The sequence below is a fragment of the Boleophthalmus pectinirostris genome, unplaced genomic scaffold (assembly GCF_026225935.1).
Source record: "Boleophthalmus pectinirostris isolate CB_2022bp ecotype Guang Dong unplaced genomic scaffold, ASM2622593v1 HiC_scaffold_1, whole genome shotgun sequence".
NCBI lineage: Eukaryota > Metazoa > Chordata > Actinopteri > Gobiiformes > Gobiidae > Boleophthalmus > Boleophthalmus pectinirostris.
In genome coordinates this window covers 16,440,916-16,454,280 of record NW_026570970.1, presented here as the reverse complement: position 1 = coordinate 16,454,280, position 13,365 = coordinate 16,440,916, and the positions used below count along the sequence as shown (strand labels likewise).

Genomic DNA, 13,365 nt, shown 5'->3' with positions numbered 1-13,365 from the left:
TTAATTACACTCGATACTTAGTATTGTCTCGTCAGTGACAGTTTGATCTGCAAGGGCTTGAGTTTTCTCCTGATATCATTGTCCTTGTGCCCTGTGCCCTGATAAACTGACACCTTGAACTGTTTCTGGCACATACTTAATCTCGGACTCTGACTTTTTGGACTCAAAAAAGATTCTTTGTTTTAGGCCAGTCACACGATAGAGGAATTGTTGTGTTGTTTCATTGTCTCTCTGTTTTGCGCAAAAAGTTCCTGGAACAACTCCGTTCTATTCCTCCCAAGATGTGACTGCATGAACCCCTTCAGCTTGCCAACTGTCACATCATCTTTGTTACATGTCTTTGAAATCTTCAGCTTTAATAATCTTCAGAACACCCCTCACAATCTCTGTGAAGTTTTCTTTCATGCCTTCCTCTATCTACAGACACTTTTATAGCTAATATCGGATGTGTGATCTCCGATCTGGCCTCAACCAGAACCTAAACTCATGCCTTGGCAGGTAAAGTAAATCTCAGAGGGAGACAACAGGGTTGGCATGGGGTCTAGGTGGGGTTATTACTAGTCTGACATAATCATCGTGTGACAAGCCAACATTAGTATTACTATTGTCCATGATTGGTCACAAAGTGTCTAGCTCATGGTTCTCAAACGAAAGGGGTGGGGAAAAAATCTGCTGTGATGCCTCCCCCGTGGTCTCAACAACAGCGATCTCACCACTGGGTGGACGCAGGAGGTCATCTACTATTGTATGTCCTTTAAAGCAAACAACTCTCCTATCCCTGTGTCCTCAGCTTCTAACAAAGTTTTACTGTTCATGGAGTTGATGTATTCAAAGCATCCTTCTCCATCTCCACTTGACAACTCTGGATCCTTGCTGGATCCCAGCTTCCAAGTTGGAACCTATTTGGAAGAGTTGATCAGGCGGCAGTGTGAGCAGGCCTTTCCTGATGTGCCACACCAGGTCCTTCCTCTTGGTGTCAGCCATGATGATTCTCCAAAGCTCCGCAGTAGGTCACTTTCAGCAAGATCTTTTATTACGTGGATCGCAGCTTCTGCACTTGACATCTGCTGTAGTCCGTCAGCTCTTCAGCAGGTTTGTTGAATGAGGATCAGCTCCATTGTCGTGGAACAAATCCTCATAAGGGCCACCAAGAATCTGTAAAAGACACAGGTTTTGGACCTGTTGGGCAGATTAAACGTTACCTGAAAAACACAGGTAAAGAATGAGACAGGCAACCGTGAAGTTCTTCTTCCGCCATATTTATTCATACAATCGTACTTTTATTTCAGTGTTCAGGTTTAACAACTGTTTCTTGGTTTACTATCACAATCATGCAATAAAATATGAAAAATTATGTTTCAAGATGATGTAAACATTTCCATTAGATAAGTCAACACATTAGCATTGTTTACATATTTCCAATATAACTATTTACTCCATATATATTATAAAGAGGTAGAGAGGTTAATGGTAGCCTGTGTGTTTTAATGTGAGTTTAGAGCATAGACCCTGGGCTGAAAGAACTTTAAGGCTAATATCAGAGTTTGTTTTTCCTTTTTTACATAGGCACTCAGATAACCCCGCAGGGCACTGATGCTGATGTTGGTATGTCCGCTGTTGGTTTTGTGCTGCAAAATCAATTGGAGAGCTCATGTACAGGGTATTTTACTCCAAAGTTTAAAAAGGGAGAAGGCATTACAAAGCCCATTTGTCCAGGAGATGCTACAGATCCCCAGTCCACCGCCACTGTCCACTTGGCACTAAAGTCCAGACAGGCAACTGTCTGCTCTGCTTTTACATCATGCTTTAATCCAGTGGACGATACAAGATGGCAAAACCATGTGAACTCTCCGACACAGCCATCCCCAGAACCATGACATGAAACATCTGGAAGCACAGTACTTACGACTAAAGCACATATAGAACTGATTAGACAGCGTGGAATAATTATGCTTTTATTTATGTTTTTGCAGTTGTTTCTTGGGTGTGCTTGTAGTGAAACAGAAGTTACACAACAGCTTATTCATTCTCAGGTTTTTAGTAATTTCTTCCTAGAATTGTGCTTACAGATTAAAGCAAAACACATTATTTATATTATATATATATATATATATATAATATTAATATAAAATCTTCATATTCTATCCAGGACTGTAGACTGTATGCATTGTACGCTGGGACACTTCGTCCAAACAATACTCTGGTCAGAGTGAAGAAGGACACTTTAATAGATTTGAGGGACTTTTAATGCTAGCACATTTTAAACAGTTTTACAGTGAAGAATAGTTTATATACTGTAGATTTATGTGCTGAAATGATATTCACTTCAAGAATATATGACTGTATGTATGCATGTTTTAATGTGGTCCAGGACAATAACCACAAGAACATAGTTTACAAATCTCACCACATTAAAACAATTTTAACAGTACATTCAGACACACTTCAGACCCCAGCCTTCATCTGGCTGTTGGGGGGCAGTGGTTTTCCCAGATGGATGCCCACGGTCAGGCCAAACTCTCTGTTGGCATGTTTCTCCAAGGCCTCTGGTCGGAGCTGGAAGCCCCTCTCACTGTCAAAGCAGCACATGGGGGTGAATGAGAGGGGTTCCTCCTCCAGGAGCCCCTGCAGACGAGCACGCCAGGCCTCCAGCATCGAGGTGCGCCTCTCCACAGGGGCCAAAGCTGGGGCCCAGAAGAGCTGAGGGGCCAAGACCTGGAAGCCACAGTAATGCAAGATCCCATTCTGGAAGAATGGAATAAAGTCAGGAGTGAGTCATTGTTGTCAAAGAGAACAGGACTACCTACCTGTAAGGGCCATAGGGTGACATTTATGTCCCCATTGATGCCATCTGGACTGAACATGGTCTCCTGTGATCCTGTTGTGAAGGACAGCATGGCCTTCTTTTTCTAAAAGAGTAAAACGCAGTTATTCCAACTAAATAGTTTTTAATTTTACAGTCTTCCTTTATTTTGGTGTATGCTGTAAAGGACAAGTCATTTCAGTTTGTCTCAGGTGAGTTTTCCATTTTATTGACATCTATAGAACCATGCATCAGTATGCAATGTCAAAGCCAGTATAATGCCAGAACCAAAATTACCCATCTCATTTGGAAAACCCATTCAGTAAATGGAAGTATCTCTGTGGCGGTTTACCTCAAAGATGCCCTGGCTGTAGCGCTTCTCTTGTGTGTAGGCGAATCCCAGGGTGAGAACCCGGTCAAACCAGCCTTTCAGGATGGCAGGCACTGAGAACCAGTACATGGGAAACTGAAATAAACAAAAGTGTTTGTCAATGTTTGAATGCACTGTGCTTTAAAAAGGGCCTTTTTTTTTAGGTTTAAAATTTCACTTTCTGGTGGGAAATTGTGACATCACACTAGGGAATTTCATTGAATTTCCTCAAATGTGCACAGAAATAATTTTCTGACAAATACTGTATAAGAAAAAACGTTTAAGTTACTGTTGAATATTTAAAGTAACAAAAAATGTGCGTGTAAATTATGTCAAATTTATGGGCAGAAGAAGAGTTACAATTCCACTTCTTGTAACCTCATTTTTCTTCACAAACTGCTTCTTGATTCATGTAAAGTATCATTTATATTTAACAGGTTTTATTCCACCAAATCAAAACTAGTGATCAATCAAAACCTGTCCTACACACTTTCAAATAGTCTCCATAGCTTGCCTGAAATATGATGAGATCTGCTTCTTTGACTTTGCGCTGTTCCTCGGTGATGTCCGCACACAGCCGGCCTTCCTCCCATGCCACTTTAGTCTCCTCTGCATAGCGGAAGTGCTCAGCATTCTTCACCTCGCCTGCAAAAAAGTGAAATCCATAATTCAGAAGAGGTCCAAGAGAGGGCTACCCTGATCTATTTGTAATGCTGGTGGGGCAGTCTTCCTCCTCACCGGTGATGTCTTCGGCTGTAGCAGTGGCTTTGAACTTGATTGCGTACAGGTCGGACACTTCCACCGTACAGCCCTGGGACTTCAGAACCTCCACTGCAGCATCTTTGGCAGCTGCACTGAATGAACCTGGGCTTTGATGAGCATACACAATCAAGACTTTGACTGCTGTAAGAAAGAAAACGACAATGTTAGAGGGGTGGATTAAATATAGAATGCAGTGGTGGAAGTAGTAATGCATTTTGTTATGACCTTTTGTATATACTACAGCCAAGATTTTCCATTTTATTTTGACTTTTACATAATTATGCCTTATTTGACACCCGTCTTTTGCCATCTTTTTTGTTACTATTTAGAATTTATTACCATTTATATTTTTACTCTCTTGTAAACCAATAAAGGTTGAAGTCAAAACTTATTTTGTGAGTAAAAGTACAGGTATTGGAGCAGAAAAAAGGTTCTCGGTCCAAGATAAAGTTAAAAATATGCTAGAGTAATGTAAAGTATATTGTGATCTAGAGCTAATAAAGCTTGAAATGTAGTGATTTTGACACAGATTTGTCCTGGATTTTGTTCAACAGAAACAAGTGAATCATTTTTTTGTTTTCCTAGTGGTTTTTCCATGTATATTTTTGTTTGCTCAGACTACAAATATGTTCAAAATAAACCTTCAGCCTTCTCAGCAGGTCTCAGACTGAATGAAAATTCCTTTAACTTTTCAGTCCTGTTCAAAAATATAGGGGTAGAAAGTAAAAGTAAAAAGTATCCACTTTAAAATCCACTTAAGGGAAGTACAGAGATCTAAAATGAATACTTAAAAAGGTGCACCATCTAACTTTTTGGTTGAGAGTCTGTGACCTGCTTGTTTCTATGGATAAATCATTGCTCTGCCTAGAATGTTCCACAGTATGACATTAAACAGCTCTACCTTACATTTATTCACACATTTATTTAGCTCTCAAAATTACCTAGAAAAACAGATATTTGATTGTGAGCTGGGTGCCGTTCTCCAGATCTTACCAGTAACTTTGTGTGGTTTGGTCTCTGATGATTAAACAGTTTAATGCCATACTGTGGAATATTCAGACAAAGCAAGAAGATCTAAAAGTAGTGAAGCATTTGACCCTTGACACTTGATCAGAAAAGTTACACAATGCACATTTATGTACTTAAAGAGTAAACATTTTGTTCAACAGAAACAAGTACTGACTTTTTTCCTGGGTGTTTTTCTTTGTCTATTTTTGTTTGCTCAAACTGAACATGTTAAAAAATACCCCTTCTACTTTTACTTTTCAGTCCAGATCAAAAGTGTAGTGGACTAGTGGAATGAAGTAAAAATAAAAAGTATCCCCCATAAAATGTACTCAAGTGAAGCACAGATACCGAAAATGTTTACTTAAATCTATACAAATTTATACAGTGCTTTACTACAACATTTGTTTCATTACATTCCACCACTACACACACACACAATACAATATTGATGTGATCTGAATATGTCTCACCCATTTCAACGCCAGCAGCGACAGCTTTCAGAAGCAGCTCCTTTCCAAACCCAGTGTGTTTTTATGCTGCTGGCCATTGGCTCAGGCTCACTCACACAGGTGCTGTCAATCACAAGTCAATAAGCTCATGCACAAGAAGACCTCCAGTGACTCCTGTGCTCATATCTGGAAGACATTTCTCCATTTTGAGCCAAGATTATGCTGTACAGTTGTGTGTATGTTGTGTTGGGGAAGCCAGCTGCATACTATTTTGTACTTTAATCACAGGATAAACTCACAATAGTCTTCCTGCTTTCCAGCTGCTACTTGAGGCAAAGCTTTCCTAATTTTTTGGAGAAAGAGTGCACCTTTTTACTCAAACCAGACTGAATCATATCATAGAAACCCAGTCTGCAGAAATGTACTTATGTTGGAGTTTATTTAGTTCTGTGTGAGCTCTTCTCAGGAGTGAATTCTCAAATCAATCCAATCCAACTTTATTTATATAACGCATTTTACCAACAAAGTCTCCAAAGTGCTGAGTAGGCACAATATAAATGAACACACTAAATAAAATAAAGCATAAAAACTAAATAAACAAGTCAATAACAACAATAAAAGTAACAAAGAAAATCAATAAAAGACTCACAAAATGAATTAAGAGGATTCACTATGGAAGCAGTAACCATAGCGATAATAACTGGAAAATGTATATAGCTTTTTATTGATAAAGTATCATGTTTTAACAATGACCATATTGAAAGGTCTGTGTGTAATTTGCTTTAAAGGAACTGTAGATAGTTTTTTGTGTATTACAATCACAACTGAAACTCTTACCAGTGGCTTAGGCTATGTTTATATGATGTCGGTTTGAACAGAAGACACAAAAGTGGTGTCGCGTCTTCACTTTTTATTCCGCGTTTAGACAAGTGTTTTCGGGAGGAAATTTGCGTGCATACAGTGACGTAAAACTGTGTGGAGTTTGATTGGGTATGCATGCCAGGTTTCTGTGTATACAACTGTATGTATGTGACATAAACTGGTATGCGACGTAAGCAGATCTGACCAGAAGTTTGCGTCTTGGGCAGTGTAGACAGAAACGCTAGGGCGGAGTGTATTCAACTTTTCCACTCTGGAGGGTGGTTTCATTTTTGGGGGTTTTAAGCCCCAAAAATGCCGCCACCATCTAAACAAAAGGCAATTCCTATAAAATATTTTGTCGTTTTTACCCACAAGCATTCTCATGTAAACAGGCCCTTAACCTGCAGATAAAGGACACATAAACGTTTTCTCAGCAGCATAAACAGCAGCAGAGGCACTGTTTAGTGAGTGGCTGCAGGTGCTGGGCTTTAGGTAGTGAGGCCTCCTTTTTAGATTTAGACCAACTGAATTTCATCATTGAAACTGGCAACCCAAATGAGAGATTCATGGGATTTCCGCTTTTTGATTGGATCATCATGTTTGCCTTCCATAATCCGAGAATGAGAAAACTTGTATGTGTTTTCTATCTGCAGGTTAAGGCACTGGCAGCCCTGGTTTAGTTGCGTTTGTAATACTGCTTTAAAGACTGCAAACAATTCCTTTAATTTGAAACATTTGAAGTAAGTAGCTCTCTAGAATTCACCACCAAGGTTGATCAAAATGTACACATATTAAGAGATTATATAAGACATTATTTTATGCAGCAGCAAAAGCTTACTTCTGAGAGTGCACTACCTAAAAAAATCTGCGTCTTGAAATTTGAGCCTTTTCATTTTAAGCCAATAGCCTATGTGGTCTTTGGCTGCATACAGTCTGCATTATCATAATGTGCCATTGCACCATGTCTCCAAACCACATGAAGGTGATTGGATAGAGCGCTCCTCTCACCCTCTCCTTCTCCTTCTCCCGCTCTGTTTTCCTTTTGCGTTACTACGTACTCTCCACAAGTAAGAAACTGTTGTCTGCGGTCAGGCTCCACTCACGAACACTGCCCTGTAAAAGTAAAGAGAGGGAAAGGAGGAGCAGTGGGCATCAAAGTCAAACACGAGCTGGCCAGGCTGGCACACATCTGGAGCCATAATCAATGCGGACGTCCCATAGACTAGAAGCAGCCACTGTGGGGAGGGGCTAATGAAGAACCGCTGTACTAGAGTGCTTCATACACATAAAAGCATCCCGCAAACTCTGGACATCTGGAGTCACGATTGAGGTACCAAAAAGTAGAGATACAAGGAGATATTTGGAGTTTATAGTATATCGGCTATCAGTTTCAAAGATTCATTGTGGAGGGTCTGTCAAATGCTTTTCTCCATGAAGATGTTTTTGCTTGGTCTGGAATGTTTCACATTTTGGTATTAAACCTTTCTATCTTCATGGAGAACAAACCAGACCAAGTTACAGGTCAGATCTGTGGAGAGGCAACCTCACTCACAGTCAGAATGCATGTTTTTCAGGGTATTTTGAGCTGTAAATCCACCTGTAATTGAATAAATGTAAGGAAAAGCAGTCATACAGTGGAACATTCTAATAGCCTGATTCTTTAGCTGGTTACATTTCATGGAAACTGTCTGACCTCGCAGTGTTAGAATTTGTTCGCTCGACCATTTGCTGGTATATTAAGCTTTTCCCAAATCCTGTAGGAAGAAGGGCAATAACGTCTTTCCTCTTGATAAAATTCACCAAACAATCTCTTTGTTCAGGCTTTAAAAAATCGATCTCGGTAATCATTGCCAACACAAAAGGTATGGCTCTTCGCTGATTGGCTGGTGCCCGAACTCGCCTTTCCGGGGTTTTTGCGAACCATCTAGTGTATTCCGATTCCTGACCTACTCGCTGGAGAGAAATGAAATTGAGTAGAGGCACTAGGTGGCGCCAGCCTGGCTATTATTCTAGGCAGAGCAATGACATATCCATAGAAACAAGCAAAAAGTTAGCCTACATAGTGCACCTTTAAAACTCCAGCACAGGTCATCGCCGATATGAGGTTCTGTCAATTAGCTGTCTAAAAATACACACAAAGCTTTATTTTAACAGTTTAATACAAGATAACTGTGCTATATATGATACACAGCTTTCTTAAAGGTTTGAGATTAAAAAAAAAAAAAGTTTGGGTGAGTTTGTAATAAATTTAAATGACCAAATTTTAGGAAAATAATCTAAATCGGCCCTATATATTGGCCCAAAAATATCGGCATATTTTATCGGCCGTCGTCTGCTCAACTGGTATAGGAATCGGTCATGATAAATAGCGATCAATCCCTCTAATGATATTGTTGTGTAAGATTATGTATGTGGTTCATTTGTGCTTGAGTGTGGCTTTCCTGTTGTTCACACCATGACCACACTATTAGCGTGATACATTATGTTTTTATTATCTGCCCTCTGGCCCAAGTCTGCGCTCTCCTCACCGCTAAAACAGGATCATGTGTTTTCCCCTGAAGGTGGGTGAGGTGCGTGCTGATTTGTGGGCTACGCGATATCCTGCGTTTGTGTTCTGACAAGTTTTGACACGAAATCCAAAACCGCTCCTGATCACCTCACAAAGACGCGAGAGTTTGGAGAGACGAGAAGTGATTTCAAAAAGGGACAATTGTGCCATCTTGTGGTGAGTTTGTACATTGCAAGTAGACACCCCAGCCTGACTGAGAGCGAATTGATGAAACAAGTATGAGCCTTGAGTGCAATGAAAACTATAGACCAATAACTTTAAAGTTCCTATATTACGCAAAATTTGACTCTTGTCAGCTTTAAATCATGATATAATGTTGTTACATCATCAAAAACATACAAAGACTTGTGTTTTGCCTCATTCACACATGTTTGAGTAATTCTTAATTTTTAGTTTGTCTGTCTCCAAAGCTTAAAATGCTCTGTTACACCTTGTGATGTCATGTAGTGGTAGTTTTTAAGTTAACAGCTACCTATTAGCTGTAGTTCAGTAAAGATTGGAAACTCCAGGGCTGAAATTATCCAAATGATTCTCGTGAAGGTGGATGGAGTTTAAATACACAGTGGAGCACTCCCTGTATTACCACATGACATCACAAGGTGGAGTAGAGTGTTTTCTGTTTGAGGGAAGAACCTAAATATGCAGGGTTTTTGTGTTTGTCAAACATGTGTGAACAAAACAAAACACAACTCCAGATATGTTTGTGATGAAGAAGCAACATTATAACAGATCAGAAAAAAATGTAACATGGGCCCTTTATGCTGCAGATCTGTAGACACAGAAATTATTTAGGTTGTCTTTCACAAGATATTTATTATGAAACAAAAAAAGTATGGGTTTGACTTCCTGAAATAAGTGACAATTTTTTTTAGATGTTCTGTATGTTGATACTTAAATATCTGTTTTTATTTGTAACTGGTTCATTTCAAACTAGAAGTCAAATTTATTGTTGATTATGTCTTTGAAGTGTTTCGCTCTTAACAATTTGAAATGAGATTTGTGTGTTTAACAATATTCATTTTAGCTACCCCCATCTGTAATAAATAAATAAATTAAATTAAATATTATTGGGCTACAAAAAAAAAAAAAAAAGTTTTCTTCTTCCCACTTCTTTTTGGGCAAAATTTTGGTTATAGTTATTTTCATTTCTATTATGATTACACTTATGTTATATGTTCCATTGTATAAGAATCTTTACTTGCCCAAAATAAATGCTTTTTTTTAAAAGTTAAAACAGCTACAACATCTCCCCGCTCTCATCTCGTGCCTTGTTGTGGTAAAAACACACTCCAGTCTCATTCATGGCACACGTACAAAACCTTTGCAGGACGTTTAAATGCACCTTGTAAAAATAACAATGTTCAGAATTTAAAACAATGACACCATCAAAACAATAGGGGGTGTCAGTGAATCTCAAAATAATAATGTTTACATTAATTCACAACAATGATTTGTAACTGTAAATTAATTCATCATGTCTCTCACACTTAGACTCCATCAAGCTCTAAAACATCACGCTATTGTTTTTATTTTATTGCCATTGACACAATCGAAATAGTGTCCAAAATACTCAGAATAAGCTTCTCATTATATCAAATAAAACTATATTTTACAAACCAGTCTGTTGTTTACTCAGTTTGTTTACACTACTGGGATCCTACTCTGTTTATTTATGTCAGAAGCGTTGCCAAATATGTCAGAGGTGCGGAGGAGCAAAGTGACCAACAGTTTCACAGATGACGGCTGTAAACTCCCTGATTTTTTGGCAGCACAAGGCCGTTATGAATCAGCGGCTCTGAAACCTTTAAATTTACTCTGTCTGTCATTTTAATAATCAGGGATATTTAGAGCAGATTTTTTTATGTATTCCACGCCACACTTTTACAGTATATGACAAAATAAAACTATATTGTCCTCAAGGGCTGGAATTAATTATGGTACATATGTAAATTGTATAAATAATCAAATCTATCTAATTAGCCTACGAGTGAACAGAGGCCCATAATCATCAAACTGGTGTCAGAGCAATGGTCTTATGTATTCTCTCAGGTTTCTTTATAGTGACTATTGTGAAATTATAGTTTAAAAATTAATCATTTTTACAGCCTTTTAAATCACTCACTCCTTTGGAAAGAAATACAACAGATCGGCCCTGCAGAGTCTATAGAGCCTATAGAGCGATGCATGTAAAATATATGAGCAGGATGTACAGATGCAGCTCTGGCCTTTAGACAGATGGTGTCCAGACTGAGCGGAACATGGGGGAGGACATGAAGTGAGCAATACATGAAAATTCATGTTTGGGTAAATGTCTTAAATCCTGTAGGGTACAGATTACAATTGTTCATGATATTAAAAAGCTAATTTACAATTTCCTCATTCATAATCTTAAATAGTGTAATCTGCTGTATGGTATTTAATAAAAATACTCTGAAATAAAAAGTAGTTTCTCACATGCAAATTCAAAACATCAAATACACCTTAATTCACACATCAACAGCTACAACAGATCTGACAGTGCACACATACAGCACAGTTCAATGTTTGATTACCTCACAGGGACCAGCAGAGGGAGTTTATACATCACCCTTTGCTCAGTGTCACATTCAGTGTCAGAAACCTGTCATCACATGAGCTCCATCATTTTTTGGTTAGTGTTTAATTTTTAAAACAATGGCAGCTAAAATCCACCAAAACCCCAAATGAGTCAAATGCAATGGTGTGGACTTTACTGTATTTATGTTATATATATTGGGCACAAACCCAGATTGGTGATGAAAGTCCCCTTTTTAAAGTTCCTCCCATAAAAAGGTGAATAAATTGTGTATCTTCTTCTGTTAAACATGGGAATTACTGTATGTGTGATATCACTTATTTCCGTGCCAAACTAATAAAGATATGTCAAATAGAATTCTCTTAAACTATTATTATTACTATTACTACTACTACTACTACTACTACTACTACTACTACTAATACTATAAACTACTATTACTACTATTTACGTCAAACAAATCTAAACTGTTTCACAAATCTGAATAATAAGCAGTAGTAGATGCGCGGACATCTTGTGGCTTTGTGCGTCGCGTCACAGACTGGGGGTTTTACGCACAGCTGTGCAGGCGGGGCCGCATGAAAGGACCAGACAAGACTGAACTCTGTCGATGAAAAAGGCTCAGAGGAAGTACACGGGGAATATTACACTAGCCCTAAATTTGACATTACTACATCAAGACCGAGTGAGGAAAGTACAGCTTCGAGGGACAACTTGGGAACACTTTTCTGATTATTTCCCCCCACTTATTTCTGTTTTTTCATGTAGATCCAACGGGAAGGCAAGTTTGTTTGCTTGTTTGTTTGTTTGCTTGCTTGCTTGTTTGTTTGTTTGTTTGTTTGTTATTTTACTTCACTATAAGTTGCTCTTTAAGATGACTGTGTGGGAGAACTACTTTCTACGCTTTAAAAATGTGGACACGGGGATTTTCTTGACTAATATTTGACTAAACTAAGCGTTGCCTAAATCTTCTTAACAACTTCAAAATAAAGGACTGACAAATTTTAACTAAATGTTATTGGGTATGTGATAAGCATATATTTTTTAAATGATGGTGGTCAAATATTATGTTGTATATTACGTTCAGCACGTCGGACAGCGCCAGTGAGTAAAGTGCCGTATTTGTCCGCCACTAGAGGCCAGCACAATCGCACCCTGATGTGCTCCGTACCGGGACCACCACTGCCAAATTGAAGGCCAAATCTTTACGCATTTATACATTTGCTTTGCCTTTACTGTATGAACTCAAGAGTCTCATTAAACAGATCCATGTATTTCTTATATTCTTAACCTTAAGGCAACAAAATGATGCTGACTTCGGACCAGACCTTGCTGTGGACCGAGACAACCTCATCAATGGGCCTCGGAGGACGCATGCCCAGTCAGAGCAGAGAGGAAAGGAGACGGAGGAGGCGTGCCACCCCCAAGTACCGCTGTGCGCACGCGAGCAGAGAGCGCGTTCGTGTCTTGGCTTTCAACGTGGCCTTTGCTGAACTCAGAAAACTGCTCCCCATCCTGCCTCCAGATAAGAAACTGTCCAAGATAGAGATACTCAGACTGGCCATTCGTTACATTTCATACCTCACTCACGTGCTGGATGTGTAAAAACTGGACACAGAAGGACAGAATTTTAAAATATGGCCTGTTAAAAAAAAACCCAGTGGTTTTCTAAGCAATGTCGTTTACTAATGTGCATTTTGAATATTCTATTTTGCACTTATTTTTTGTATTTCTCTTTATTTATTTGAAATCATTGTTAATATATTTTACACATATTTATCACTTTATTATATTAAACTTCTTGAGCAAATACAGGTCTGTGTCTGGTCCATTATGCGGCTCTGCGGGTTCTTACAGCCTTCAGCCTACTCATGGCCAGAGGTTGTGTGTTTTATGAGCTCAGGATGTGGACGGCTCTTTACTTCTCCTCTCCATTAGTCACTCTGTGCTCTCTTTGTGTGTGCCTCTGTGCGTAATGTGGCTCCAGGG

At 38.9% G+C, this 13,365-nt stretch overlaps 2 protein-coding genes across 3 annotated transcripts; one reads left to right on the top strand and one right to left on the bottom strand.

Moving 5' to 3' along the window:
• Positions 1–2,341: 2,341 nt before the first annotated feature.
• LOC110166553 (ribosyldihydronicotinamide dehydrogenase [quinone]-like) lies at positions 2,342–5,527 on the bottom strand. Its single transcript, XM_055150659.1, has 6 exons — positions 5,414–5,527; positions 3,912–4,076; positions 3,688–3,818; positions 3,156–3,269; positions 2,808–2,909; positions 2,342–2,745 (listed from the first exon to the last, which is right to left on the bottom strand). Exons 1-6 carry the CDS (start codon positions 5,415–5,417, stop codon positions 2,446–2,448), a joined length of 816 nt encoding a protein of 271 aa, XP_055006634.1. The 5' UTR covers positions 5,418–5,527; the 3' UTR covers positions 2,342–2,445.
• Positions 5,528–8,856: 3,329 nt separating this feature from the next.
• Positions 8,857–12,982, top strand: LOC129408414 (helix-loop-helix protein 1-like). Of its 2 annotated transcripts, none has more exons than XM_055152076.1 (2): positions 8,857–8,978; positions 12,674–12,982. In XM_055152076.1, the coding sequence occupies exon 2, from the start codon at positions 12,682–12,684 to the stop codon at positions 12,979–12,981; it is 300 nt and encodes a 99-aa protein (XP_055008051.1). In that variant the 5' UTR covers positions 8,857–8,978; positions 12,674–12,681; the 3' UTR covers position 12,982. The 2 variants fall into 2 exon arrangements, with proteins under 2 accessions (XP_055008051.1, XP_055008045.1); XM_055152070.1 differs by lacking the exon at positions 8,857–8,978 and adding an exon at positions 11,974–12,157.
• The last annotated feature ends 383 nt before the right edge of the window (positions 12,983–13,365 follow it).

Coding starts and splice junctions, on each gene's coding strand:
- LOC110166553 (XM_055150659.1), bottom strand. Junction 3,819..3,911: donor TACAGCCGAAGACATCACCG/GTGAGGAGGAAG, acceptor ACTTTTTTGCAG/GCGAGGTGAAGAATGCTGAG. Junction 2,910..3,155: donor ACAGCCAGGGCATCTTTGAG/GTAAACCGCCAC, acceptor TTACTCTTTTAG/AAAAAGAAGGCCATGCTGTC.
- LOC129408414 (XM_055152076.1), top strand. CDS start 12,682: ATGATGCTGACTTCGGACCAGACCTTGCTGTGGACCGAGACAACCTCA.